Here is a 25,622-nt window from a genome sequence, read left to right on the forward strand (position 1 = left end):
TTCTTAAGTTCCCTTATGTAATACCATCAAGAGTGTTAGTACACAGATCCTGTCATTGCTTGCCCTCCACGTGGGTTTAGCGCTGTCAGTACCTGTAACAGCAATTGGGGGTAAGGCGCTTGCCGACTTTCCTCGCGGTCAGGTGCTTACCCCACATCCCTTTTCATATATTGGTTTTGATGTCACACTCTATTTGCACTCCTGGGTTCTAGCAAACCTGAGTCGTAGTTCCTGGGTGCACATTTCCCTTGCCATATTCGCTGCCTTTGTACTCGCCTGACTAATCTTGACAATGTCTTCCAACCAGACCCCTACTTGAAAGGCTTTTGAAGCCATGGCTCCTCTGACTGAGTGTGCACCGAAGAGTGATGTATCAATTCTGGCTTGAGCCAGGATCCAGCGTACCCATCAGGCAAGCGTCTGAGCAGCTACTTCTCTGTGGGGCTTGCATCTGACCCCTCCTATCCCTTGTGAGAGGTTCCGTCATTGCTTCATAGCAAGGTAGTCACCTTGCCTGACAAAGCTATACGTGATAGCTCTGCGTTCTTTGGCCAAGACATGAAAGAATTCAACATATGATTGACAACCCATAACTAATCTAGCCGTGGGCAGCGTCAGCAGGTGCATGTCTTTCAGGGTTCGACAGACCAGCGGATGCTTTCGGACTGGCTGACCCTCCACCAGTTCATGGCAGGAGGATATAGCTGATGTATCAGCGTTCACCTTCCTGTATGCTAGCCCTCAATCTGCTAGTGCTGCCAGAAAGTTGACCACTTCTGCTAAAGGTGCTAAAACTGGATGGAGACTCCATTCCACGAACCAGCGCGCACCAGGCTGCCCAAGAATTGGCGTATCGCTTTGAGGTAGCTGGAGCCCAGCTTTCTGTGATCAGGCTAATTGCCTTGCCTGAAATGGCCGGTATTCTCCATCTAGACCTGAAATCCTCCAGGACACTAGAGTCAAAGTCCCGCTCCGGATGAGGAGATGTTGTTCCCCTTTCGGACCCGTCAGAAGATATGGATCATGGGGTAGTAGGATTGGAGAAACAGAAGAAAGTTCCATAAAAACTAGAAAGCAGGCTTGAGAGGGCCAAAGCAGTGCAATCTAAATAAACTCTCCTTGTTCCTGCCGTGCCTTAGCCAGGGTCCTCGCCACCATGATAAATGGAGGAAAGGCGTAGCCCATTCCCCTGGACAAGCATCAGTTGCCTTTGCTGCAGGGTCAGGTGTAATGAATCCATTGGATCCCTCACTGAAAATCTACCTATAGTATCCTCCTGGGTGGGCAAGGAAATGCAGACGCTTCCTGAGCCTGAACTAGAGGCTGGTGTACTCCGGGAGGATGGCCCGGGAGGGGAAAAGGGTCAGGAAAGAGAGAGAGATACCTATGGGATGCGACACAGTATTTAAAATCTTTCAGAGAAGACATCCCACCAATACTACAGTATGTATTGGCTCGCTGCCATCATAATTCTATTGTTCCGTGGAAACCAATTCAGCCATGAACATTGTAGTGGTAAAAGTAACAAACACCTTGGTATAACCCCAGAAATGCATGCAGTTATAAATTCCCATAGCTCCCACAAGCCTATTAAGAGGAAGTTGTCTAAGAATGGAAATCTTAAGAGCAAAGAACAATATTCCTTTTATCAAATCCGCCTTATGACTGGCTCTTGTAATATCCCTTTGTTAAATGTTGTAGAAATTGGAAATCAATTGTGCAATGTAAAAAAGGTTAAGAAAACAAACTCTTTAATTCTGGAAGTCCCATAATTCCCTTAGTACTGGGACGAGGGATAGGGATACAGAGAAACAAAGATGTAGAAGTGGTCAGCTAATTAACAAGAATGACCTACACATAAGGGATACTGGGAGGCATAAAAGGCCCCCTCAGGTGCAGGTAGTAGAGAAGATGCAGAAGAATCAGAAGCAGCAGGAGAAGCAGAAGTAGTGCGGGCCGTGTATACTGCGGGAGACAGGAGTAGAGGAGCTGGAAGACGCCGGGACCATTGCAAGTCCTGAAAGGGTCTGTGCCTCTTTCATCCCAAACTGCTGAGGTTGGCCAGCGTAAAGAAGAAACGCTTACCCAGGAAGACTACGTCATGCTGAGCTTTCGCAGCAGGAAGCAGGCGTAGTGTGAGTAGTCGAACGGTCTCACGTGGCAGGGTTGTACCAGAGACTCTCGGGCATCAGAGCGACTCTGAATCAGCGTGGTGGTGACCAAAGAGCAGCATCTGGAAGAGACTTACCCAGTCAGAAGAGACTTACCCAGTCAGTCTAAGCCACGCAAGTGACTCCAGTGCACTTCGGTGCAGGCCGCGTGTTCAGCGCAAGCAGCATCACTTGCGAGTGAGAGAAAGGCAGAATAAGTAATATTCCGAGTGCCGAACTGTTGTTAACATACAAAAACAAGCTAATAGGCATCACAAATGGTGACCTTTTACAAACTTACAAAGGCAAGCTATTCTTACAAATACCGAACTGTTGCAAACTTGCAAAAGTGTCTGATAGTAAACCAAACGAGGTCCAGGAATGAAAGTGTGAGTTTGGGTAAGCACCATCAACCTAGTGGGAAGGTCGTACTAGAAACCCAGGTATACCACCGACACCCAAGACAAGATATCTTGAGAAACTGGCAATATCAGTCGAATAATTGCCAAACACAATAGGGGAATGGTGAGAAGCCCCAACGTTGCAAAGGGTGCCACTAAGGTTTGGGGATATCTATCATTGTGGTTGATGAAGATTCACATTGCTACAGCCAAAAGAGAAGCAGGAAGAGACTTGATCCTGAACATTATTTTCGATATTGATGCAGAAGGGAAAGAAAGGTGACAAATGCGCTTCTGGAGGTGATTATTCAGAGGGAGATGAGCATTGTTCGTGTACGCTCACCAGGTATCCACGGGGACGCCACCCAGCCCTGGTTGGATGATTTGCACTCTCAAACCCTCTCCCGGTCCCTTAGTAAGGCCTCTGGTTAAAGATGGGTCTGCAATATAGGAGAGCTGGATTCAATACCAGATTGTCTTTATGTTTTCCCACCTCCCTTGGCCTCAACTCCTTCCTCCCCCTTGGGCCGTCTCCTCACCTTAATATTGTAAGAGGTGGATATTCCGTCCTGCTCCTCGAGGCAGGGACGTGTAGATGTGGGGGGTGAGCAGCAACCAAGTTACTTCACTGGTTCAAGCCCCCCCTGTGGGAATCCAGACCTGCTGCGACTCCGTAAGTTTGCTGCTTTACAGTCTTTATATGCAGTTATGTTCCTCTTAGTTCGAATAATAATGTCTTGCATCTTTCCTTTTAGGTGGAAAGGTATTTCGGTGTGGTCATGCAGTTTGAAGATGAGCATGGGCCGGTAGGCGAAAGCGCGGTGTGCGCGATGCTGTCCGGTGAGTAATGCGCGATGCGCTGCGCTGTTTCGCCTTTTATATTGCTAACCTGTGTTTTTTCTCTCCTTGCAGGTTGCAATGTTCCTCGCCGAGCGCCGTAATGTTCCAGCAATGATACTGACCAGGAGATGACTACCCAGGTAAGAATTGTGTGGCTTTCTTCATTTGGGAGGAAACGTGAGTAAACGTTTACTAATGCTGTCTTTCTTTCTCCGCTTTCCAGGTTAAGGTATTCCAGGATGCATGCGGTGCCGGATGATGGAGTTCGTACCTTCAGGTGAGTGTAACTGAAGTCAGCGATGGATTGAAGACAGGATACTGTTCCAGGTAAGTTTCGTAGTGTTCTTTCTCTCTGCAGGTCCTTGGTTTCAGGTAACATGGCATCAAAGAACTGGACACGGTGAGCGTTACGCTGCCCACAGCAGAATAACGCAAAGCATGTTCTGCTGTTTGGGCGTGGTTTAAATAGTCTCAGGTAAGGTAGTCCAGGTAAAATAGTCCCAGGCCTGCCACACCCAAAAGACTACACCGCATAGCTCAGTTCTTTGTAACTGAGCTATGTGTGTGCCTCCATGTTGGATGACCCCCTCCCACCACCCCCCAGGTTAAATAGTCCCAAGTAAATAATCCCATTCTAATGTTGGTCTTCATGATAGTTATGAGCCTGGCGCCAAAGGCCAAAGGAACCAGGACTGACTCCAAGAGAGTCTTGGATGAGATTTTAAGGCCTTTGACCTGGCCCTAACTGGAAGGCTGACTTGCCAGTGAGGGCCAGGGGCAAGGGTCATGACAAGAAGTCCTGATAATGAACAATGTGAATGTTCCATTCCCCGAAAGCTGTTGACTTGTTTATGCTAAAGAAAGCCACTGAAGTTCTTGTTATTCTACTATGAAAGCTACCATTGAACCATTAAGTTCCACTTATCTGTTTGGGCTCTGACAAAGAAGACAGGCAGGTGAGTAGACCCATAGGGAAAGAGGGGATTACCCAGAAGAAACCTGGTGAAAGGTTATGCCGGGTAGAAGGAGCAAGTGCTGAAGAGTGGGATTATTAGAAAGCAACATTACATTGTGGCATTTGGGGAAGAATTGTGAAAGCTGATTTAGGAAAAGTAGCAATTCTTCCTGCAGTCATTCTTGAAGCTGACCATTCTGACCAAACCATGTGTTGTTGCCATAGGTGTGAAGCAATTCTTATTCCAGGAGGAGTGATAGATTTTGACATTGACAAGAATGGAAATTCGGATTTCCATGGTTTTCCTTTGAACTGTGGCGAAAACGCTTGTTTGCATCTGGGGAAGGGAAGTTGGCCCAATCCATGACAAGAGACATTGATTATAGCAAAACAAAAAGGTGATGGCCCTTTTGGGGTGGGCCGAAGCCTGATTTGCATATGGTGTTTCCCCTTCTGTAATGGCTCGGCAGGCGAAGAACAATGGTCTGGAGGGTTGCCCAGAGCAATGCCAGTGGTTAAGATTCATTCTAAACCTTCCAGCCATCACCTCTTTGTTTTTGGAGAAACATTGATTATACTGTGAACCAGGTTATAGGTTGTATACAGTTGTTGAATTGAGTTGCCATATTATACCTTTTGTGTTGATTGTTGTATAAGAATGAAGGTTAGAGATCCCATGGTTTGAGTGTTCCCTTTTAGCTTACGGTAGGCAGAGAAATCCACGTTAGGGTAAGGATAGTTATGTGCTTATTCAACATCAATATGTTTTATTTAATAAAATGGCAGAAGTCAAAAACTCTTTACCAAGTTGTCTGCCTCCCATTTCTGATGCTTCACACTGGCCTCCAACTGAAGTATTCTGGCAGTTGAGCATTCAGCCGGGAGGCAAAAAGGTCCCTCTCCAGCAGGCCACCCTTTGCAAGCATAGAAAGACTTGCCTGGACAGCTTCCAATCGCTGTAGTCCAACAAGTACCTCGAGTTCCAATCTGCGATCTCGTTGGTGAGTCGAGGCAGATACTCTGATGTCGCTGAGATCTGGTACTGCAGACAGAAGTGGAAAAATCCTTTGCTAATTCTGCTAGCTGCAGGCCTGGATCTAGTGCCTCGGAGATGTTTGCTATACCGGAGGGCTGATATATGTTCCAGCTTAAGCAGGATGCAACAGTTTGCCTGCCTTCGTATTGCAAAGGACCCTGCTAGCAGCTCCAAACAGTTGATGTGAAGCTCTAGCTCTTAAGAGGACCATTTCCATCCTGTGGAAATAGGCCTGCATCTCGCTCCCCAGCCCAACCGGCTGGCGTCCGACTATGACCCGATCTGGTACAGAGCTGAAAATAGCCCCTCCGCTCCAGGCCTCCACATGGGTTAAACACCAATGCAGCTCCATTCTCAGGAGATAGAACTACTAGCTGCGTATAAGAAAGACTGCGCCTCAAATCACTGCCTTTGAGTCTCTGCAGTTCCATGCAGTGCAACACCCCTGGGAAGATCTCTTGTATGGAGGATAGCAGTCCTATCACACACGCTAATTCCCTCAGTGATACCGTGCTCACGCTCAGCAACAGCCTGATTTCCCTTCATGTAGTATGTATCTTGGCCATGGGGAGACATAACATGTCCTCCTCTGTGCCCACTAAACACCCTAGAAACTCAAGGCACTGCACTGGCGTCAGCTCCGACTTCTTCCACTTTATGAGAAAACCGTGGCTGTGCAATAGGGCAATTGCCGTGCGCGCTTGCTCCTACAGGAGACTGCTGCTCTGAGACATGAAAATCATGTTGATGAGGTAGATCATCATCAGATCCCTTTTTCTCCGAGATGCAATACGACTGGCCTCATCAGCTTGGTCCAAGGCGCTGAGGCGAGCCTGAAGGGTAGGCTCATGAATTCCGAGAGGCATTGTCCCCACCTGAAGCGCAGGAACCGTCTGTGCGCTCGGCAGACTGGGACTGTAAGATGCGTGTCCTTGAGATATAGGCAAATCAAAAAGTCTCTATGAAGCAGGATCTGTCTTAGCATGTGTATGCCCTCCATCTTGAAGTGCCTGTATAGGATGAACTCGTTGAGGCTCTTCAGATTGATCACCAGCTGTACTTTGTCCTTCCTCCTGACTAGGAAGAGGGCGCTGATGAAGCCTGCTTGGCTGTCGCGGCATTGCCGATCAAGCCTTTGCTCTCTAGTGCGCGCACCACTGTCTCTACAGCTGATCCGTCTGCCGCAGTCATTGCTATCTGTTGGGGCATGCACGATTGCGAGGGTTCTGTAAAGAAGTCTGGGTGAAACCCGCTGATCGTGTCCCTGACCCACGCATCGCTTGATAATTCGTCCCAAGCTTGCGCAAAGCATGCTGTCCTGCCTCCTTTCGGGATGTGCGACGCTGGTGCTACGCAACACACACCCACCGGTTCCTGGGATGTCTGTCTAGCTGCAGGATTCCGATTGCAACCTCTGGCTCGATCGTAAAGTGGGGAAAAATGCATTTGCTTTCTGTTCCTGCCAGTACTGTATCGACTCGTGACTTTGCTGGGACCTCCTATCGAGGTAAAAAAACGGACAGAGGAAAGGCCCCTGCCTCTTCCGGCACTGGCAAAAATCTTAGTGGAAAACACTCTTTATAGAGCTCTGTGCCTTCTCCAAGGTGGTAAAAGTACTGGCGTATTTAGCCATTTCCTTGGCAACCGGGTCACCAAGCAGGAGGCCTGTGCTGCTGGCCCAGATTCTCAGGTAGATGTAGGGTCTATTTGATCAGCACTCTTTTCTGCCTCTGAGGATATAGCGCAGTTGGCAGTATCCAAGAGGCAAATTGCGCTTTGGGCCTATCCTGCTAAAGAGTGCAGGTCGATGACCTTTCCAGTCTACATTACCTCCTCAGTGGGATCCAGGATATTTGCCAGAGGTCTGCTACGTCCAGTAGCTTGTCCTGGCATGCCTTCCAAGCTCTATCAATGCCTTTCCTCAGGTCCTTGATGTCTTTCCTAGAACACTGATTATCCTAGCATCTAGCTGCGGAGTGCTAGCCACCTTCCCTTTGATGTCTGACCTGGGGCACTCCACTTTCAACCTGGCTCTAACCTCCTTATTGAGCACTTTCTGCAGTCTGCTCTTGAGGTAATCATCCACTCTGGGGAATGGAGACCACTCTGAGGATTCCCGGTGTACCAGGTCTTCAAGTACTGACATATCGACCCGTTTCTCCTCATCCACTTCCTATGAAGTGCTTGCCCTGGGCTCTGGTTCGTGCTGCTCTTCGTGGAACAGTGCTGGGCTACTCAGTTGCGACTGCTGTACCTCTTCCAGGTACTGATCGCTGGTTGTTGACGAGTCTTCATCTGTTTCACCCTGTTAAGTTACCTCTGAACTAGAGGGTCTGGCGCTCGGGGGGCTTCAGCCCTCTCGCCGGGAAAGCTTTCTTAAGGCTGCTGAAGGCACCCAACAGTGCCGCAGGAGCTGGCTGCATTGGTTTTCTGATCAGGGGGGTCTGTGAGGCCTGCCTCTTCTTGAAAGCCGGGGGTACTGCCGTCAGAGTGCTCTTATGTTCTGTTTGGCACTTGGACGACTAGAGCCTTCGAAGTGCCTCCCATGTGTACTTCCATGTCGCCGAGCCACAGCTGGGTTTGCACTAGCATGTCTGATACTGCCTTCTTGAAGGTGGTTTCAACATAAGAGCCTTGTAGCCATTTCAAACTAGCTGCCGATGTCAGGTGCTGCTCAGGGTAGTCTTCCACCACACCTGACCACTCTTGGTCTGAGGCCACCTGCCTGTGTGTCATAGTGTTATCAGTCACCGTCTTTGATCTCTTCTTATGGCAATACGAAGCTTTGTCTTTTGCCCTTTCTCAGATTTTTAAAAAGTACTTGTTTTAATCTTTTTTCTGGACTTCAACGTCCAACAGTGGCTCAGGATCTTTAAAAATCATTATTGTTTTTTTTCTTTCATTTATATGGTCATCCGCTCCCCATGGCCCCGCAGCCCTCTTCTGCTTTTCGCATGTCTCCCTGTGTGGTTCTCTGTCACTTGGAAAACCATCACTGGAGAAACAGGCGGGCCGTCGGAGACAACAGATCGACAAAGGATTGCGCTACAGAGTCCTTCGGCAGCTCGGAGGCCCGCCATCCCCACCGTGTGATTGCTACTTGCGTGTAAACTCCTGACGAAAAAGAGAGTATCCTATTGGTGATGCTTCTGCCGAGGGGACGCTGCAGGAAACCCAATCTGTCTGGCGCCGCCAGCGTGTGCCGCAGCACGCCACACTCGCTGCAGCTACCTCGGCCCTACACAAGAGGCGTAGTCACGGGCCCGCAATATGTATAAAGTACCACAAATAAATATACGAGAAGCCCCCAGCCTCTTTTCCTTGCAGCTGGTGAGCAGGTGGAAGTGGATCTAGGCCACCTGGCCTAGGCACCACCCACCTTCTTATCCCTGCCTCTTCCTTTCTGTTCTTAACTCTTAGATCAAGGGTGTCTCTCGCCCGGGCGTCCGAAGCGAAGGGCAGGCAAAGAAAAAGGCAATTCCTGTTTGGACCTGTTCGGACCAGGAGGACCCAAGGCCTGAACCTCTGCTCAGACAGCAGGTAAGCATGCATGTGTTTTCTACCCGTGTCCCCTCAGGCCATCCCACCATCATCAGGCAACACCAAAGTAAACTTTTCACATGCTGGTGGGGGGGGTGAGAGGGGGAGGGGTGGACAGGTGCTCCGCGGCACAGTAAGTTGTGCATCTGTAAAAGTTGGATTCTCACGCTGCAGCCAGTGTGTGTGCTCGCTCCCCCCTCGCTTTGTCCCGGTTGCTTCCTTGTTTGTTGGACCACCCTCCCTCCCTCCAACCCCACCTCCATTGGCTGGCGGGCCTTTAAATCGGCCACCCAAGGTACCCCAAGGGCCAAAGGCTAAGGACAGCTCCAGTAGTGTCTGCCGGTGTCCATTGTGGCAGCACCTAGCCTGCAGCTGTCGACCTTCAGAGACTGATCAGGTAAGTCGAATCTGGGTGTGTTGTATTGTGCTGTGCTCAAAAACATAGCCTTTTCCCCCCTTTTGGGAAAGTAGAATCTGGGTGTGTTGTATTGGGCTGTGCTCAAATACTTAGCCCACAACTTAGTGCGCACAACTTGGCTGCATGTGCTGCCTTGCTTCTCTAGCCGCGTTCACTCCCTTGCATCACAGGTCCCTACATCCTGTTCCGTCCCCCCTCCTGCATTTCCCTTCTTTCCTCTCGCATCTCAGTTCTTCCCTCTTCGACCTATTGTGTACTATTTTGACATTGTCTCAACTTCCACTGTTTTTCTGGCATTACTTTGCATTGCCTGCGTTCTTCTTCTATGTTCCTGTTGTGTTCTGTGCCTTGTGACTATATGATACGATGTTATTTATATTGCGCCCATACACAAGTGTTTCAGGGCGCGACAAGGCAAGTTAGGGGTACAAGAGGGGACAAAACGATCTTACTAGGATCAGTGACATTGAGAACGTGCAAGTGCAGGGTAGAGGGAAATAGAAAGTGCGAGGGGCAGGGTAGGAGTGGAAAGTGCAAAACACAGGATCAGAACGAAAATAGGTAGTGCAGCCATCGGGTGGCAAGTGCATGACTTAAGCGCAGCCAGCGGGAGTCTAATAAGTGCAGGTGAGGGGACTGTAGGGTTGCAGATACAGACACAAGCGCAAGGGTAGCCAAAGGCAGTGCAGGTAAGTCGCAGGGTGGGCAAGGGATCTGTGCTCGAAATCAGAGAGTAGCCAGATGCCAATGCAGAAACAGACAGATCAGCAGGGGAGAGGAAGGCAGAAGGCAGGAGCAAAGAGGAACATCTAGGGGTGCTTCCGGAACCAGAGATGGTTCTTCTCAAGTTTCAGCGAGGCAGGGAGGCTGTTCCAGAGGGAGGCCACAGCCGAAGAAAGATCTACCACCAACTCGTTGAGGTTGAGGTTTTGAGGACCCAGGCCGCAGAAGGCCTTGTGGACAATGCAGAGGGTCTTGTACTTAATTCTCGCAGCCACTGCGAGCCAATGCAGAGATTTTAGTGCTGGAGAGATACAATCCCGGGGCTTGAGGCCAAGGACAAGTCTTGCTGTCCTGTTCTGGAAGAGTTGCAGAGGGCAGAGAGTAGAAGCAAACAGATTTAGAAAGAGGCTGTTGCAGTAGTCCAGCCTAGAGAGAACCAGAGCTCTAGAGACAGTGAGCTTCTGGGGGAAGGAGAGCAAAGGAAGAATACCTTTGAGAAGGTGCAGTTGGTAGTTTGACATCTTAGAGATGCAAGAGATGTGAGTAGAAATGAGAGTGTGGAGTTGAAGATGACCCTGAGTTTCTTAGCTTCACAGGTGGGAGCGAGCAGGAAGAGGGCTAAGAGAACTCGGCCAGAGTGGCAGGAAAGGAGGGTGCAGTTGTGCCGATGAGAGACTCTCCGGCTTACTGGCATTAAGGCAGAGATCTTTGGCGGCACATCACTCCTGGATAGCAGACAGTCAGAGATGAGAGAAGGAGAAGAGGTGGCATAGGGGAGCCTGAAGATGAGTTGAGTGTCATCCGCATTGCACTGAAAGTTGGAGCAGAGAGCTGTAATGCAGTGGGCAAGAGGTGTCAGTTATTGGTTGAACAGCCAGGGTGGGAGGATAGACCCATGGGGAACACCACAGGTAGAGAGTGAGATAGAGGAAAGTGTGGCTACATTGACTCACAAAGCAGAATTCCCATCCATAACCAAGCTGTGCTTCTGCAGTCAACAGCAAAATGGCTGCGCTGGCTCCTTGGAGCACCATTGCATCAAAACTGTGTTTGGCAGCGACAAAAAGGATGGCTGCACCATCTTGCTAAAAACCTATTGGGCGAGTTGGAACAGGGAGCACACGGAGAAAAGTGCCAGTGTGTGTTCTTGTGTGCCCCAAACGAAGAGAATTGAAGACAGCGCTGCTCAGCTGCTTGCAAAAAGTTCCCATTGAAAAGGGAATATTTTACACTACAAAAGATGCTGCCCTGATGCTATTTACATCTATTCCATATCACATTGCTTTTATCAATAGGGCCCTGCCATGCCCATCCATATTCACATTGTGCTTCAGCAGAAGAGAGCATTATCCCTGAATGACAGGCTAATGTCAAGCCAAATCTTGGAAATCTAAGAAACTTCACTTTCAGCCATGCGAGAAAACGCTTAACTTTTGAGTTACAAAATATCAAAAAATCAAGGCTTTAAAGAAATCCTAGCTCTATGGGCATATGTCAATTTCAGTGAACCTGTGGCTTGAACAAACTGCTGGATAAAATAAATTGAATAGTGCTGCAAAACAATATTGGGAAGCCAGGTGGGATAGAGAAAACCCAAATTTAAAAAAAGAGAAATCCAAGCAGCATTCACAATGTGTCAAAATTGGCTTTTGCAAACCAAAAAAAAAATGCTTGTTTTAAAAGTACAATGTTGAATAAAAACCTGTCCTGGCCTACCAATGTAAAGGGGTTTTGCGGGGAAACATATGGGATGTTTTATTCAACAGGCTTGCTTCAGATTCAAAACAAAATACACTAAAATAAAGAAATAAATGTTTTTGGCTGTACTGGGAAATCAGCCCAAACAGGTTTCTGCCATGGCTCAAGGGACATTTGGCTGACCATAGGAGTGGTCTAACCCCTGAAAGAAGGAGCCAAAATAGATTCTAGGACGGATGATTGCTAATTGCTACCTTTAGAAAACTTTGTATCATTGGTATGAACTCAAAGCACTGGTAGGTTGAACGCCCTCGGGGATCAAAAGCACTCGTCTAGGCTCATCAGACTTGTCTGGGCTGAGGCCTCATAAAATAGGGATTCTGGGACACGGACATGTGAAAAAGGAAATCATATGTCCCTGCGACTTCTACTTGGAGCTTTAAAGCCAACTCAAGAGTAGCCTGGAAGTATATGACCATATTTGGAGGGAAGTACATAACCATATTTCGAGGACAAAGGCAGACCATTTGTTTCAAAAGACTATTTTATTAATACACTTTTAAGACTTATCTTTGCAAAAGGACTTCGCAGGAATGTAAAAAGTTGACAGTTTAAATGTAATTTTTGTGGTGTTCAAACAAGACGTGGTAGCCTTCACTGCTATATCAGGAACAGAAATGGCAGAGAATTGGCATGTTGAGAAAAGTATACATGATGCCACTGTGAAATTCAATACTGACATGCCTTATGATAATCACTACACATGTATAAAGTAAAGGATTTTAGGTCGAATATTTAGCACTGAAAATCCCGAAAAACTGTTAGACGGGCGAAACAAAGTCCAACAACCATGAGAATTGGACTGACATGCTCTGCGTAAAATATGTAAGCTGACTATGTAATTTGTTCAAATGTCACTAATGTAAAAATGTGCTATTTATGTCAAAACTGGGTTGTGGCAAAATTAACTGTGGGAGGTTCTGGACATAGTAAACGCACATCATAAAGCTGATGTCATGTCCTTAAGAATCCAACCAGCTGACAGCAAGGCAGTAACAATCACCCCCGACCAATCCAGTTGTTTAGAGGTGTGCCCAGCTAAGCCTGCCCCACCATATAATTCTATGATGTCACCTTGCATTATAAATAAGGGTGGCCGACAGAACTCGACCCACTCTCTCCTCCATTTCTAGCGCCTGCGTATCCTGACATTCCAGATCCACCTTTGCAAGATTCCAGACTCTACTGCAAGGCCAAAGCATAGCTGATCCTATCCAGCAAGGCCTTGTTCCAGAAATCCCACTAAAACCCCATAACAAAATCCAACTAACTTCAGGGAGAAAAAGGGAAAGGTGGCTGAGCACGCATTGGGATTCTCCAGTGCCACCTGCTTGCCCTGCTTACACGCTCCATCCCGCTAAGGCGTCGCTGTGCAGTGACCAGACCTTTTCCCAGCTGTCTTTTGCCAGGAGAGCCCGCTATCTGGTGACCCGAGCCTTGGAATCCAGAACCAGGTTGGCTGTTCCTAATCCCAAATCCAAGAGCGGATTGTGAGTATTTCCCCTCCCATAGCAATGCATTGCCTACCCCATCTTGATACTTTGTCTTTGTTCTACTCTCTAAGTAATCCTATCCATACCCTGGTTACTTGTCCAAAACTGCTAGAATTCTCTGTGCACCCTGTCCTTGTGTTTCTAGTGTTAGCGCAATTCTTTCATTCACCTCATCTTGTAACTCCTTAGCAATATTTGGAATAATTTAAAATTAATTCCCACATAGATCTGAATGCGGGGTGAAAGGGTTTAGTTGCAAATTAACCTGGGATCGTACCGTGTCTTTCTTTAACAATCTAGTCTTAAAAATCTAGTTTACCTTTTAACTGCCATGGGTTTTCCTCCCAGTGCCAAGGCCTTTTTTGGTGATTTTGGTATTTCGCCATTCAATGCCTTCTAATGTTTTCTGTTTCATTAACCCCTTAAGTGCCAAGGGACGAGGTATCCCGTCCTTGGCAAAAGGGAGGTAATCCCAAGGACGGGATACCTAGCCCTTGGCACTTAAGGGGTTAAGTAAAACTTTTCCTTGTTCAAACCGGTTTTCTTTTCTTAATTGCTTCATTTTACCAAAACGGAACCTCCTTTCACCTTGGAAATCTCATCCAGTTCATCAGCTATAGTCACTCTTTCACATTCATATTGTCCCTGTGATGTGCATCTATCCCCCCAACCCAAAAACCGCATTCCGTGCCTGTGTTTTTCACCCGTTTAAAAAAAAAAAGTTTTGACCTTCAAAATGAAAAAAAAAAGTTTAAAAGCAACTTTTATACGTGTGATTTCGACTGCATTGGGTTCTCACTTTCACATTGCTTTTGAACTGTATGCCTTTTTTGATACCTTGCCTTATGGTTGCTAGTGATATAACATCCCTGATACTGTAAATCATTATTTAATTACACATATAATTAATTATTTGTTAAAATCCGAGTGTCATTTTAGGCCATTGCAAAGGGTTTTTGCCTCTTATTTTGTGAGGGAAGGTCGGATTCTGATTCTGTTTGCTGCCTAATATTCCGGATTCCCTGCTGCTTTTCTCTATCCACTCAGAATGATATTAATTGTGGTCTGAGGGAACATTGCAGGGGGAAATCTTAACTCTGGTGCTATCTATCGTAATTGAAACAGTGCTACTATTCAATTGTGCTTTGGATATTTTCTTGTAGTAGGTTACCCAAATGTATTTCAGTAGTTTTCATTGTAATTATCACCCCGTGGTGATTGCTGCCCAATATAAAAATGTGTGTGATTTCTTTGAATTTTAAAAACAAAATAAATATTGTGTTTCCACCCACCGGCCTGGTTCATGGTCCATTGTGACCCGTGGTATTTGAAAAAGGGGGTGTGATACGGGTTGTGTGCCATCTCAAATTGAATTCGTAGAAAATAAAGAGAAAGCATTCTAATTGCGCGCTACATCTAAGGCTAAGGGCGAAAGTCTGTGTGACGCCCGATTGGAATCCTTCGCAAATGAAGGACCCAAGTTGGATCTGGGAAAGTCGATCAGAGAGGAAAGAGGTCAGCCAGGCCAGGCCCTGATCAGTGATACCCTGGTTATCACGGAGACGATTGAGCAGGATGGCATGGTTGACCGTGTCGAAGGCAGAAGAGAGATGGAGTAAGATGAGGACAGAGGAGATATTAGAATAAAGGTTAGAGAGCAGGTCTTCATGGATATTCAGGAGAGCAGTTTCCGTGCTTCTGGCTACTCTGAAGACAGACTCATGGAGAAAACTAACAGATTCAGTGTGAAGATTAAGCTGGGCGATCGCCCGTTTTTGTCATGATCACTGCTTCCAAGGAGCTAGGACCAGCCCAACGTCCTTGGAAGCAGGCCCCTAACCTTCATCCTAGGCACCAGCCGGTCCCCACTGGGACCTTTTGGACCTTGTCCTGGCACCGGTGGCACCAGGATCATCAAAGTCACTGGTCCCGGCACTGGAAGCGCCTGGCTCATAATTTGTATGAAGATGCTTGGGTGGACTTACCTGCAGCAGACCATGCTGCTTACTTAGCAGCCACATAGGAATCCTCTGTGAGCCGGGACTACTTTCTTACCTGGGTGGGGCAAGCTCCCTGGATACAACACTGGAACTCTTCTGGAACAGGAACTCTTTTCTTACCTAGGCGAGGCCGTGGAGGAAGACGCCTCATCACTCCAAGGCTATTTAAACCACACCCGATTGATGAAACGTGCTTCACGTTATTCTGCATCTGCAGCAGAACGCTCACCGTGTCTGTTCCAGTTTTCTTCTTTCCGATCCTGAACCTGCAAGAACAAACGCTTACCATTCCTGTATCCAGCATTCAGTAGCACCTGCAAAGACAAGAAACAACAGGTTAGCACGGCAACCTTCACGCGCAGTGCTTTCCTCACCTGATCTGTCGGCAGCTACCATCTCTTCACGCTGCTCCTCCGCCTGTGAAGACAAAAGCATAGTTATTCCTGTGTGGAATTACTTACCGGCACTCCGCGAATTCCGGTTTTCTTCAACACTGCAATCCTGCACCTGAAAGACAAAAGAAGAGACATTAGACAGGTATTTTACTTACGCGCCATCGCGCCCGCCACAATAGGGCGCCTGCAAATACTCCGGCGTTTCCAGCGTCTCTTCAACACCCAAACTCACAACTGCAAGGGAAAAGAGACAGAGAGCTTTTGAAAAGCAGGCAACCGGCATTTACTTACGCATTTCCAAGAGCTTCATTCCAAGACTCTGGCTCGAACTTCGGCTTTCTTCACACCATCTTCTACCTCAAGAGCCCTGCAAGACAAATAGAAAAAGCATTATAAAGAGCCCTGTTCCACATTAACGTGCCCACGCACCTAAAGACTGTAAGGACTTAAAAGGTGTCCGGAAACTCACCGTTCGTGCAGTTAACGACGGTAGCAATCCTCTGATGTCAAGAGGCCTACGTTTCACCCAGTGAAGGAACTGGCAACGGCACCCTGCACCAGACGCAGATGGAGAGTCCAGCATTCACCTATCTAAGGTGAGCACGTTGACCTTAGGGCTCCACGGAAAAGCGAGGAAGGGAAAGGGAGAGAGATACCAGACAACCCCAGATCATTAACCCCATATTCTTTCACCTGCAGATATCTCACTCTTCGAGTTAGACACACAGTGCGATGAGGCTCAGCCCCGGAAGCCAATCGAGTCCTGCACTTCACTTTTCGAGTCACAGACACCATCCTGCCAAGACCGGCGCCTCCGTGGGAATCAGGTGAGCGTTACAGTTTTTCCAGAAGTTGGCCCAGGAAAGGAGTGATGGAGATCGGGCGATAGTTATCAGGGAAGAGGGATGAGCAGAGGGTATCTTGAGAAGAGGATGCACAAGAGAGTGCTTCAGGGGGGAAAGGAATGCTCCTGTGGTGAAGGAATGATTGCAGAAGTCAGCCGGGGTGGGGGCAAGGGTGTCGATGTGGTCCTTGATGGTTTTGGAATAACAGGGAGGGACCTGTTTCGACGAGACTTTCATAGATCGAACTTGTCTAGAAACCGCATCAGGGGAGAACATAGGAAAGGCAGACAAAGAGGGAGGAGAGGTGGCCACAGGGGGGCCGGAGGTAGAGGAGAGAGTACAGGGAAGAGGAGGAGAGGACGAGAGGGTGGACAGGATGGCTTGAGTTTTAGAGATGAAATGAGAAGCCAGGGCCGTGCAGAGGGCCTGGTAGGTATGGAGTTTGTGTTTGCTCTCTACTCTACGGTTCTTGATATTGTGTTGCTATCCATGGTTTGTGGCATCACACTGCAATTGCTGGCTTTTTCACTTCTAGGTTCCCTGCTGACCTCTGTTTAGCTTTTGGTTCTGTACTGCATCTGCATTCTCTACTTCTATGTTCCCTGTTGTGCGGTTTTTTTATCTGATGGTTCTGTACTGCATCTAATTTGTAGGTCTGTTCTTGTTCTTTGTTGTGCCCCCCCTCTTTCCTCCCCGCACCCCATATAGTGTTCTCTATCTCACCTATCTTTTCTAACTGCTTTTCTATCGACACGCCTATCCCTCTCACTAAGTCTGGCAGGAAGAAGCTCAAAAGGGACATCCTGGTCTCCAACCCAGGCCTCCCAATCGCCGATACACATACCAGTGCTTCCTCCAGACACTCTTTGCATTTCTCTCTCCAGGCCTATGGATCCCCCATGTGGTCTCTGTTCTCTTTCCTTTTTCCTCTTCTCGTATTAATGGTGGCAACCGGCAGGAGGCCCTCCTGGCCCGCTTCCACTCTTCTAAGACCATCATCAATGCCTACTTAAATGACACAGTCTTGGTCCAGGGCCATCAAGTCAAATCTCCTCCTCTTTGATAGATGCTTCCTGCGCCTCATCAACTTCCTTTCCTCTGCTGCTATCCCTTCTTACCCCTCTCTGGCTCCTCTGCCACCTCTTCGAGCACTCCTTGCTGGTTCACTGGCCACAGTGTTGCCTCCCTCTGCCACCCTTCTGGCACTCTCTTCTCCCTCTGACTACCTTGCCTTCTCTTCCTTCCTCCTCTGCCCATCCTCGGGAATCTCCAACACTTCAGCAGGGTGTACCACTGGCCTGTACTGCAACCCAGAACTCCTTCAAACGTGGCAAACTGCTCCACATAGCTACTCAACTCTCGTTCAGCTGTCAAACACTCCTCTGACATCTGCTGTCTACTGGAAGAGCTTGATTTGGATGTACTCTATCTCACCCGACTTGGTTCACGGGCAGCTCTGTCACGAGTTTCAACACTCTCCTTCCCGATGGCTACAAGATCCTGCTACTATCATTACAATGCAGCACTACTCCTCATTTGAAGGACTGGTCTGCAGGCTATCTATCGCTCCTGGCCTCTCTCTCACTGTGGCCACTATCCACAGGCCGCGTCACCCTCTTCCTCTCTTAGTGGGCTGACCTCTCCTCCTCGCTCCTTGCCTCTACCTCTCAACTTCTTCTTGGAGACTTGAACATCCACTTGGATGCTACCAGCTCTTCTTCTGGACTCTTTCGCAACCTCTGTGATTCTCACTCTCCATTATTCTCTCTGGCCCGACTCACTCTGCAGGGCACACCCTAGATGTTCTCATCTCCTCAGACCTCCCCTTCTCTAACCCTCTCACCACTCCTCTCTCTTGGAGTGATCTCCTTTCTTCCCACCTCTCTCTCAGGTCAAGCCGACTCCAGCACTGCCACCTACCTTCTCGGTCATCCAACCCATGAAGCCTGTCTCAGTTGAGGATTTTGCCGCTACTGTCTCTCCTCCTCCTGCACCTTTTGCTGACTTGAACCCTGACACAGCCCTCTCTAAACTTCATCTCTCTATCTCTAATACTCTGGATGTCCTTGCCCCTGTCATGAGGATCTGCTTGAAAACCATATCTAAGTGCAACTCTTGGTACAATTCCGACCTCGCCGCCCTTAAATGCAAGCGGAGGGCCTTGGAGAGGAAGTGGAGGGCATCAGGCGCAACCGCTGACAAACTGGCCTGCCGCCTGCTCCAAAGGCAGTACAGACTCTTTGTCCTCTCTAAGGAGATAGCCTACATCCAAGCCTGCATCTCTGACATCTAAAAACTGACAAACTTCAAAATCTGCAAGGAGCTGGCCAATCCTGCTGCGGTCTCTACCTTTCCTGTTCCCTCCCAGGCCCTCTGAACGGCCTTGGCCTCTCATTTGACTACTAAAACTCAGGACATCCTGTCCAAACCTCTCATCCTCTCCTTCCTCCACCACCACCACCACCACCACCACCATCACCATCACCACCATCACTCCTGGCCCGTTTGAGGCAGTCTCTCCTCCTCCTTTCCTCTGTTCAACCCTGACAAGGTCTCTAGACAAGTCCGATCTATGAAAGACTCATCAAAGCAGGTTCTCCCCGGCTCATCCAGAACCATCAAGGACCACATGGACACCCTGGCTCCAGCCTTGGCTGATTTCTGCACCCTTTTGCCACTGGAACTTTCCCCTCCCCCCTTAAGCGCTCTTGTGTACACCCCATTCTAAAGAAGCCCTCAGCCAATCCTTCCTCTCCGGCTAACGATTGCCCGATCACCATCACTCCTTTCCTGAGCAAGCTCTTGGAAAATCTGGCAATCTCCCAGCTTAATCTACATACTGAATCTGATGGTTGCCTCCATGACCACCAGACTGGCTTCAGAGCTGCCAGGAGCATGTAAACTGTTCTCCTGAACACCCGTGAAGACTTGCTCCCCAATCCTGGCTCCAATCTCCCTTCTCTCCTTATTCTCCTCAATCTATCCTCAGCTTTTGACACGGTCAACCATGCCATCCTGCTCAATCGCCTCTGCAACAACATTGGCATTACTGATCAGGCCCTGGCCTGGTTGACCTCCTTTCTCACCAACCGACCGTCTCAGGTCCAACTGGGGTCTTTCCTTTCTTCCATCTCTCTACTTGTGGTGTTCCCGAGCGTCTAATCTCTCTCCCTGGCTCTTACACCACTACCTGGCACCTCTTGCCCACCACATCGCTACTTTCTGCTACAATTTTCAATGTTAAGCAGATGACACTGCGCTTTCTTTCAGGTTCCCCTCAGAAACATCTGCTTTTTCTCTCATACCAGACTGTCTGACCACAATTCAGGAATGGTGTGCCGCAAATGATCTCTCCCTGAATGCCAATAAGACACAGATCCTCCTCATTGGGACACCCACACCCTCTTCCTGCTCCTTCCTGTGAGGCTAAGAACCAAGGTGTCATCTTTGACTCCACCCTCTCCTTCTCTCCTTACATCTCTGACGTCTCTAAGAAGTCAAACTATCAGCTGCACCTCCTCAGAGGTATTCTTCTTTTTCTCACTTTCACCAAAAGCTCACAGTCTCCAGAGCTCTAGTCCTCTCTAGGCTGGACTGCTGCAACAGCCTCTTTCTAAATCTTCCTGCCTCTACTCTTCAATCTTTACAAGGACTGCAAGACTTGTCCTTGACCTCAAGCCCAGGGATTGCATCTCTCCAGCTCCGAAATCCTTTCACTGGCTCCCCGTGGCTGCATGGATTAACTTCAAGACCCTCTGCATCGTCCACAAGGCTTTCTGGGGCCTGGGACCACTCTACCTCCAACTTTCTCTTGCAAAACCTCTTCCTTCTTGAGCGCTCCCCTCATCTACCTCCAACTCTCTGAGGGTCAGACGCTTCTCCAAGCAGAGAGTTGGGGGCAGATCTATTTACTCAGCTGAGGCCTCCCTCTGGAACAGCCTCCACGCCTCTCTCAAACTTGAGCAGAACCACCTCCGGTTCCGGAATCAATTTAAGACCTTCATTTTTGCTTCTGCTTTCTCCCTTCCTCTCCCCTGCTGATGCACCTGACTGCTCCGCGCACTGATCAACTGGTCATCCTCTGAACTCAGGCCCAAGCTCCTGCATGCCCAGTTGCCCTTGCACTGCCTCTGGGCTCCATAGCAGTTAAGGTTCTGTATCTGCAACCCCTACAGTCCCTTCTCTCTGCACTTATGAGCCACCTGCTGGCTGCACTTGTGAGTTAACTGCACTTCCCCCTTTCCCCACCCCCCTGGCACTTCTCCCCTTCCCTCTTAACCGCACTTGCGCAATCTGAATGACACAAGGCCTAGTAAGATCGTTATTTTGTCCTCCCTTTGTTTCTCACACCCCCCCCCCCCACCACCACCACCACCACCACCACCACCACCACCACCACCACCACCACCACCACCACCACCCTCCTTGCCTTGTCACACCTAGAAACACTTGTGTACAGGCACGTTATAAATGCCATATCATAACTACAGGGGGCAATTAACTAATCATCATGCACCATAAAGCAAATATGCTGCTCGAGCAGCAAAGAGGAAATAGGAAGCGGTCATCAAGTATTAACATAGAATTAGAAAACAGTCCTTCTACTACTATGCCCCAGAATACCATCCCCTAGTTGCCATCAGGATCACACCAACACTTCTGTCAGTCAGAAAAGAACTTTAAGCCCTGCTATTTAGAGAATTCCTAGGTGTCACCTAGGATCTACTGTTCCCAGCTTACCACCACTCCAGGCTGGTCTTCTAAATTTAGCCATCGTATTCTCCATAACACACATATAGTGCTCCATTGCTCATGAGCTAGGTTTGTGCTATATAAAACACAAATACAAATATACACAAACTATAGATACTCGATCACAAAAAGAATGATGTGAATGCATGGTGTATTGCCTCACGTCCAAGCTTTGATACTTATAGATATACACAATTTTAAAAAAGGTCAATAGCAAACCTTTAACTCTGGACCAACTTCATTGTTGTCATTTGTAAACGGAGGTTTCCAGAGCTGAATTCGCTCTTCCCTCAAAATATTTTTAAGATTCGCCATGAGGTAATTCAGTTGCGCCATCCTGCAATCAAACGAAGAAATAGAAACATTTAGGATTACTTAATTTACACTGCTACTTTCATCCCTCGTATGGGCAGAAACAATGGACCACAAAAGGCTTAGTCACACACATCCAAGGAAAAATCTGTCAAAATATCGTAATACTTCACTTATTCTTCCTTGTACTTAAAACAAGCCCAGGAATTAAGAAAAATGGGCATTGTGTATGAAGGGTCTTCACATGGACTGGTAAATGCAGTTTTAAAGGAAACAAATACTCTCATGAACACTTGGAGCCTTTTCAATTGTTTCAAAATGTTGGCTTTACATAGTCTAAGATGACACGTGGCGATTGATTTAGTCTATGTACACATCACATTTTTAGTTTTATCAAAAAAAGGTGTTATTTTGGTCTCTTGGTATTCAATTCATGTTTCCAGGCAACGGGCAAACACATTTTAAATACATAAATCAATATTCCTTAATTCATTTTTACAAAACAAGTCAACAAAAACACTGCTTTTTTCTGTTTGCCTTATTTCTGCAGCAATTTGAGTTGTTATTCCAGCGGCAACAAACTCCTTGCATTTGATGTAGTTACACTAGTTCCCTGTTGTGTAGAAGTAGCTTCCCTTCTGTATACAGCATATGTATAGCAGTTTTGTTGTTTTAAGGATCATGGACTATACACTCATTCATATTCGAGTGCTTTTGTATTCAAACTAATTTACATAATTTGGCAGGCTAGCCATAACAAGGGGTGTGCACTCCATATTAGAAGAATGGCTGATAACTCAACTTAGAGTTGCAGGGAGGAACACAATTCAGAAATAATTAATGGCCCTTCCCTTTTTAATGCTACGGATGACAATCAGAATATCATCACACAACTAACTACCAAAATATCAACAAACAAAAAAAAAGTGCTCCACGACAGAAATCCATTGACATTTTTTGAAAGAATACCTCATGGCTAATATCTTTACATTGCAACGAAATGGACTAGAGACCTCATGGTTCTATCAACACAGCTTAATGCATTAGTGGCAAACTACAATGTGAACCTGAGGAAGCAGAAATAAATGTTTATATAATTCCACGATTGCTAAGGGCAAGTATAAACTGATCATAAACACTACACAAAGCAAAATTGGTCCTCAATAGTTTTCAAGCATAAGCTAATATTTCAAGGCAAACAGCATTAAAGTAAAAAAACATTTTAAGACATCATGAATTTAAAGAAATTGAAGTTATCGCATATGAAACCAACAATCACAAAAATTATATACATAACCAATGCTGAACATCAAATTAAAAAATACATAATCACCTGATATTAAAGTGCAAGTCCATACTACCTTTGTGTAAAAAGTTCACATACTAAACCTTGTCATTCCAATCTCATAAGCAGACACAAACATACCATGCTCACTCGTCTCGTGCTAAAGCTAAATCATTAAAACAAACGACACACAAGACAGGACCATTAATTCATCCCAAAGCCCATCACAATAAAACTCAGTGCATTGAATTATTTGTTTCAGTAGCCCATCTGCATTTTAGTAGCATTTACTGCGGCCATAACCTATGTTGCAGGCTAGAAGCTAAATCCCATCAACATAATGACTTTCCAACTCGACTTTCTGCTCTGTGGTCCCTCCTTTCTTTTTTTTTGTTTAATGATTTGTATTAATCATTTAATAGTAATAACAGTGTAACAAATGATTAGATCAATCTTATTGGTAGTTTAACATGACTATGCGAAATTACCAATAACTAGGGTATCACAACTATGTAACAAATATTGTGGTAAACGAGAAGGATGATCTAATCAGCATGTAATAATTATGAATGGACGAACAAGGAGAGGACATACAAGTACAAACAGGAAACAGAGGGAGAAGGGGAAAGGGGAGATGTTCAGAGTATACTAAGTTGGGTATAAGTAATAGGAATATACATGTAATAAAATATTTGGAACATTAGAGCAAAAGATATTAACGAACCATGCACTGACATATTGTGAAAGGAGAGATATTCAGTAAAGAGGGACCATTTCACATCATGTTTGAATTTCATATTAAGACGCGCTGCCATAGTGTTCTAATCTGTGTATGTGGCTGTGGAATTAGGCTCGGAGACAGGGAGATGCTGAAACAATATTTTATTCACTGGTTGAAGGATAGCGTTATGTTTAAGGGAATTATTCTCAAGTCCTCCCGGTTAACTTCACCGGTGTCTTGGCCTTCCAAAATATAACGACGTTAGTCCTGGTCTGGTCTTATCTTGAGGTGTCCGGATAGGCCCACCACTCTGGTTCTCCCCTCTCTCCTTTCTCCGTATCCTGTGGAATGAGAGCAAAACCATTAGTTTGGTTTGGCGCCCTTTTATCATAACAGGAGGTTTCAAACCCCCTCCAATCACTAGGAGCCTGGGCTAACCCCCTTCTCATTGGTTCCTGGGACGTTGTCCCGCCTCCCTTAAAGGTTGCCGCCCCGGGCTGTCGCCCTTCCCGTTCCCCTTGAGGTGGTGAGGGTTCACGTTGGCCATGCAGCCGTGGCCGCGTGGTGTAAGGACGCATCCGGACGATGGGCGTCCTTCTCCAGCCACATGAAGTCCCGGCTCTATCAGAAGGAGCACGGAAGCGGCGATCCGGTCGCTGCTCTCCTGCGTCCCGGCACCACCGCGAGCATGGCTCCCCGTTCCCCGGACCGGAGTGGAACCCAGGTGAGTGTTCCGCGGGCCCGCCGCGGCTGTCCGCGGCGGCTTCCCCCTTCCTTGATACACCGGGAAGGGCGGACATGCCGCCAGGGTGTCCAGCGTCTCCGGGCCCGTGCGGGTTGAGTGCACGCCGCGGCACCACCAGAGGCATGACTCCACAGTGGCATATATTGTTCTACCAACCACTTACTGATAGATTTTTTTAAATCTTTCCAGTTGGCTAATGAGTTTAATGGCGACAGCCATTCTCGAGGGCAATACTCCCAAGGAGTATGTTCGAGAAAGTAAGGGGGAGATTGACCTTGAAAAGGATGTTCAGAAGAGACCACACCTCCCGCCAAAATGATTGAACAAAGAGGTATTGAAAAAAAAAAAAAACATATGATGGTAGGATCCATAAGGGTCAGCACAAGTCCAGCAGCCTCCATCTGAGCCAAACTTAGTTTTAACAGACACGTTGGGGGTATGAAGGCCCCGTGGAGAAAGAAAAATAAATGTTGTAATATATTGGCTTCAGTGGAGATAGTTTTGACCCTAGACCAAAGTAATTCCCAGGTATTGTCATCAAACCGCTTCCCACAATCTGTTTCCCATTAAACTTGGATAGACCATCTGCTAGTCGGAGAGTTCTTGGCACCGAATACTTTATAAAGTTGGGCCGCTCTGACGTTGGGAGAAGAGGTCATGAGCACGATTCTTGCGGGTTGGGAGTGAGCTCATTCTGGGTGTAATAATCAAAACTGTTGAGGCAAGCATGAACTAATTTGTTATGTAAGCTTAAGTCCGAAGAACGTAAGGAAGACTCTCTTTTGAGATCTTGGAAGGATTCCCAACCTGTGGTATGATACATTTGTAGAATAAATAATACCCTTGATGATCCAAGCCCTCCTGTAAAGTGTCTTGTTATTGTGTGTGATATGTTTGTTATTCCATAAAAATGGTGAAAGTTTAAGAGACAGCAAGCAAGTAGGTTGGAATAAGAAGGTTCTGAGGGCAGACACAGCCACCTTGATCGGGTTGGGGAGCTTAGAAGATCGGGATCCGAATATATATACCAGATCTTGGGTTTTTATAGGTGTAATTAATTCAGTTTCAAGAAGAAACCAGGAGGGGAGGTCTTCTACTTCAGAGGCAGTGAGCCAAATGCATGAGTGTTTAAATAGGAATGCATCGTTGAAGGATTTAAAGACTGGAAATTTGACACCACCATGTTCAAAGGGGGCTCAGAGCTTACTGATGGCAATTATTTTGTTTTTGCCGATGCCCCATAAACAATTGAT

The 25,622-nt window shown here is 47.2% G+C and overlaps 1 protein-coding gene across 9 annotated transcripts in view; it reads right to left on the bottom strand.

The window, feature by feature from the left end:
• NUB1 (negative regulator of ubiquitin like proteins 1) overlaps nucleotides 1-25,622 on the bottom strand; it is a 1,721,658-nt gene that overhangs the window by 1,649,382 nt on the left and 46,654 nt on the right. For all 9 annotated transcript variants that reach the window (XM_069647724.1, XM_069647720.1, XM_069647723.1 and 6 more), the window contains one exon: nucleotides 21,526-21,643. In XM_069647724.1, the coding sequence (XP_069503825.1) occupies nucleotides 21,526-21,642 (117 nt within the window). In that variant the 5' untranslated portion in view covers nucleotide 21,643. The remainder of the gene's footprint in view (nucleotides 1-21,525; nucleotides 21,644-25,622) is intronic.

The sequence above is a fragment of the Ambystoma mexicanum genome, chromosome 2q (genome assembly GCF_040938575.1).
Source record: "Ambystoma mexicanum isolate Mex_15411 chromosome 2q, UKY_AmexF1_1, whole genome shotgun sequence".
In the NCBI taxonomy this organism is placed as follows: Eukaryota; Metazoa; Chordata; class Amphibia; order Caudata; family Ambystomatidae; genus Ambystoma; species Ambystoma mexicanum.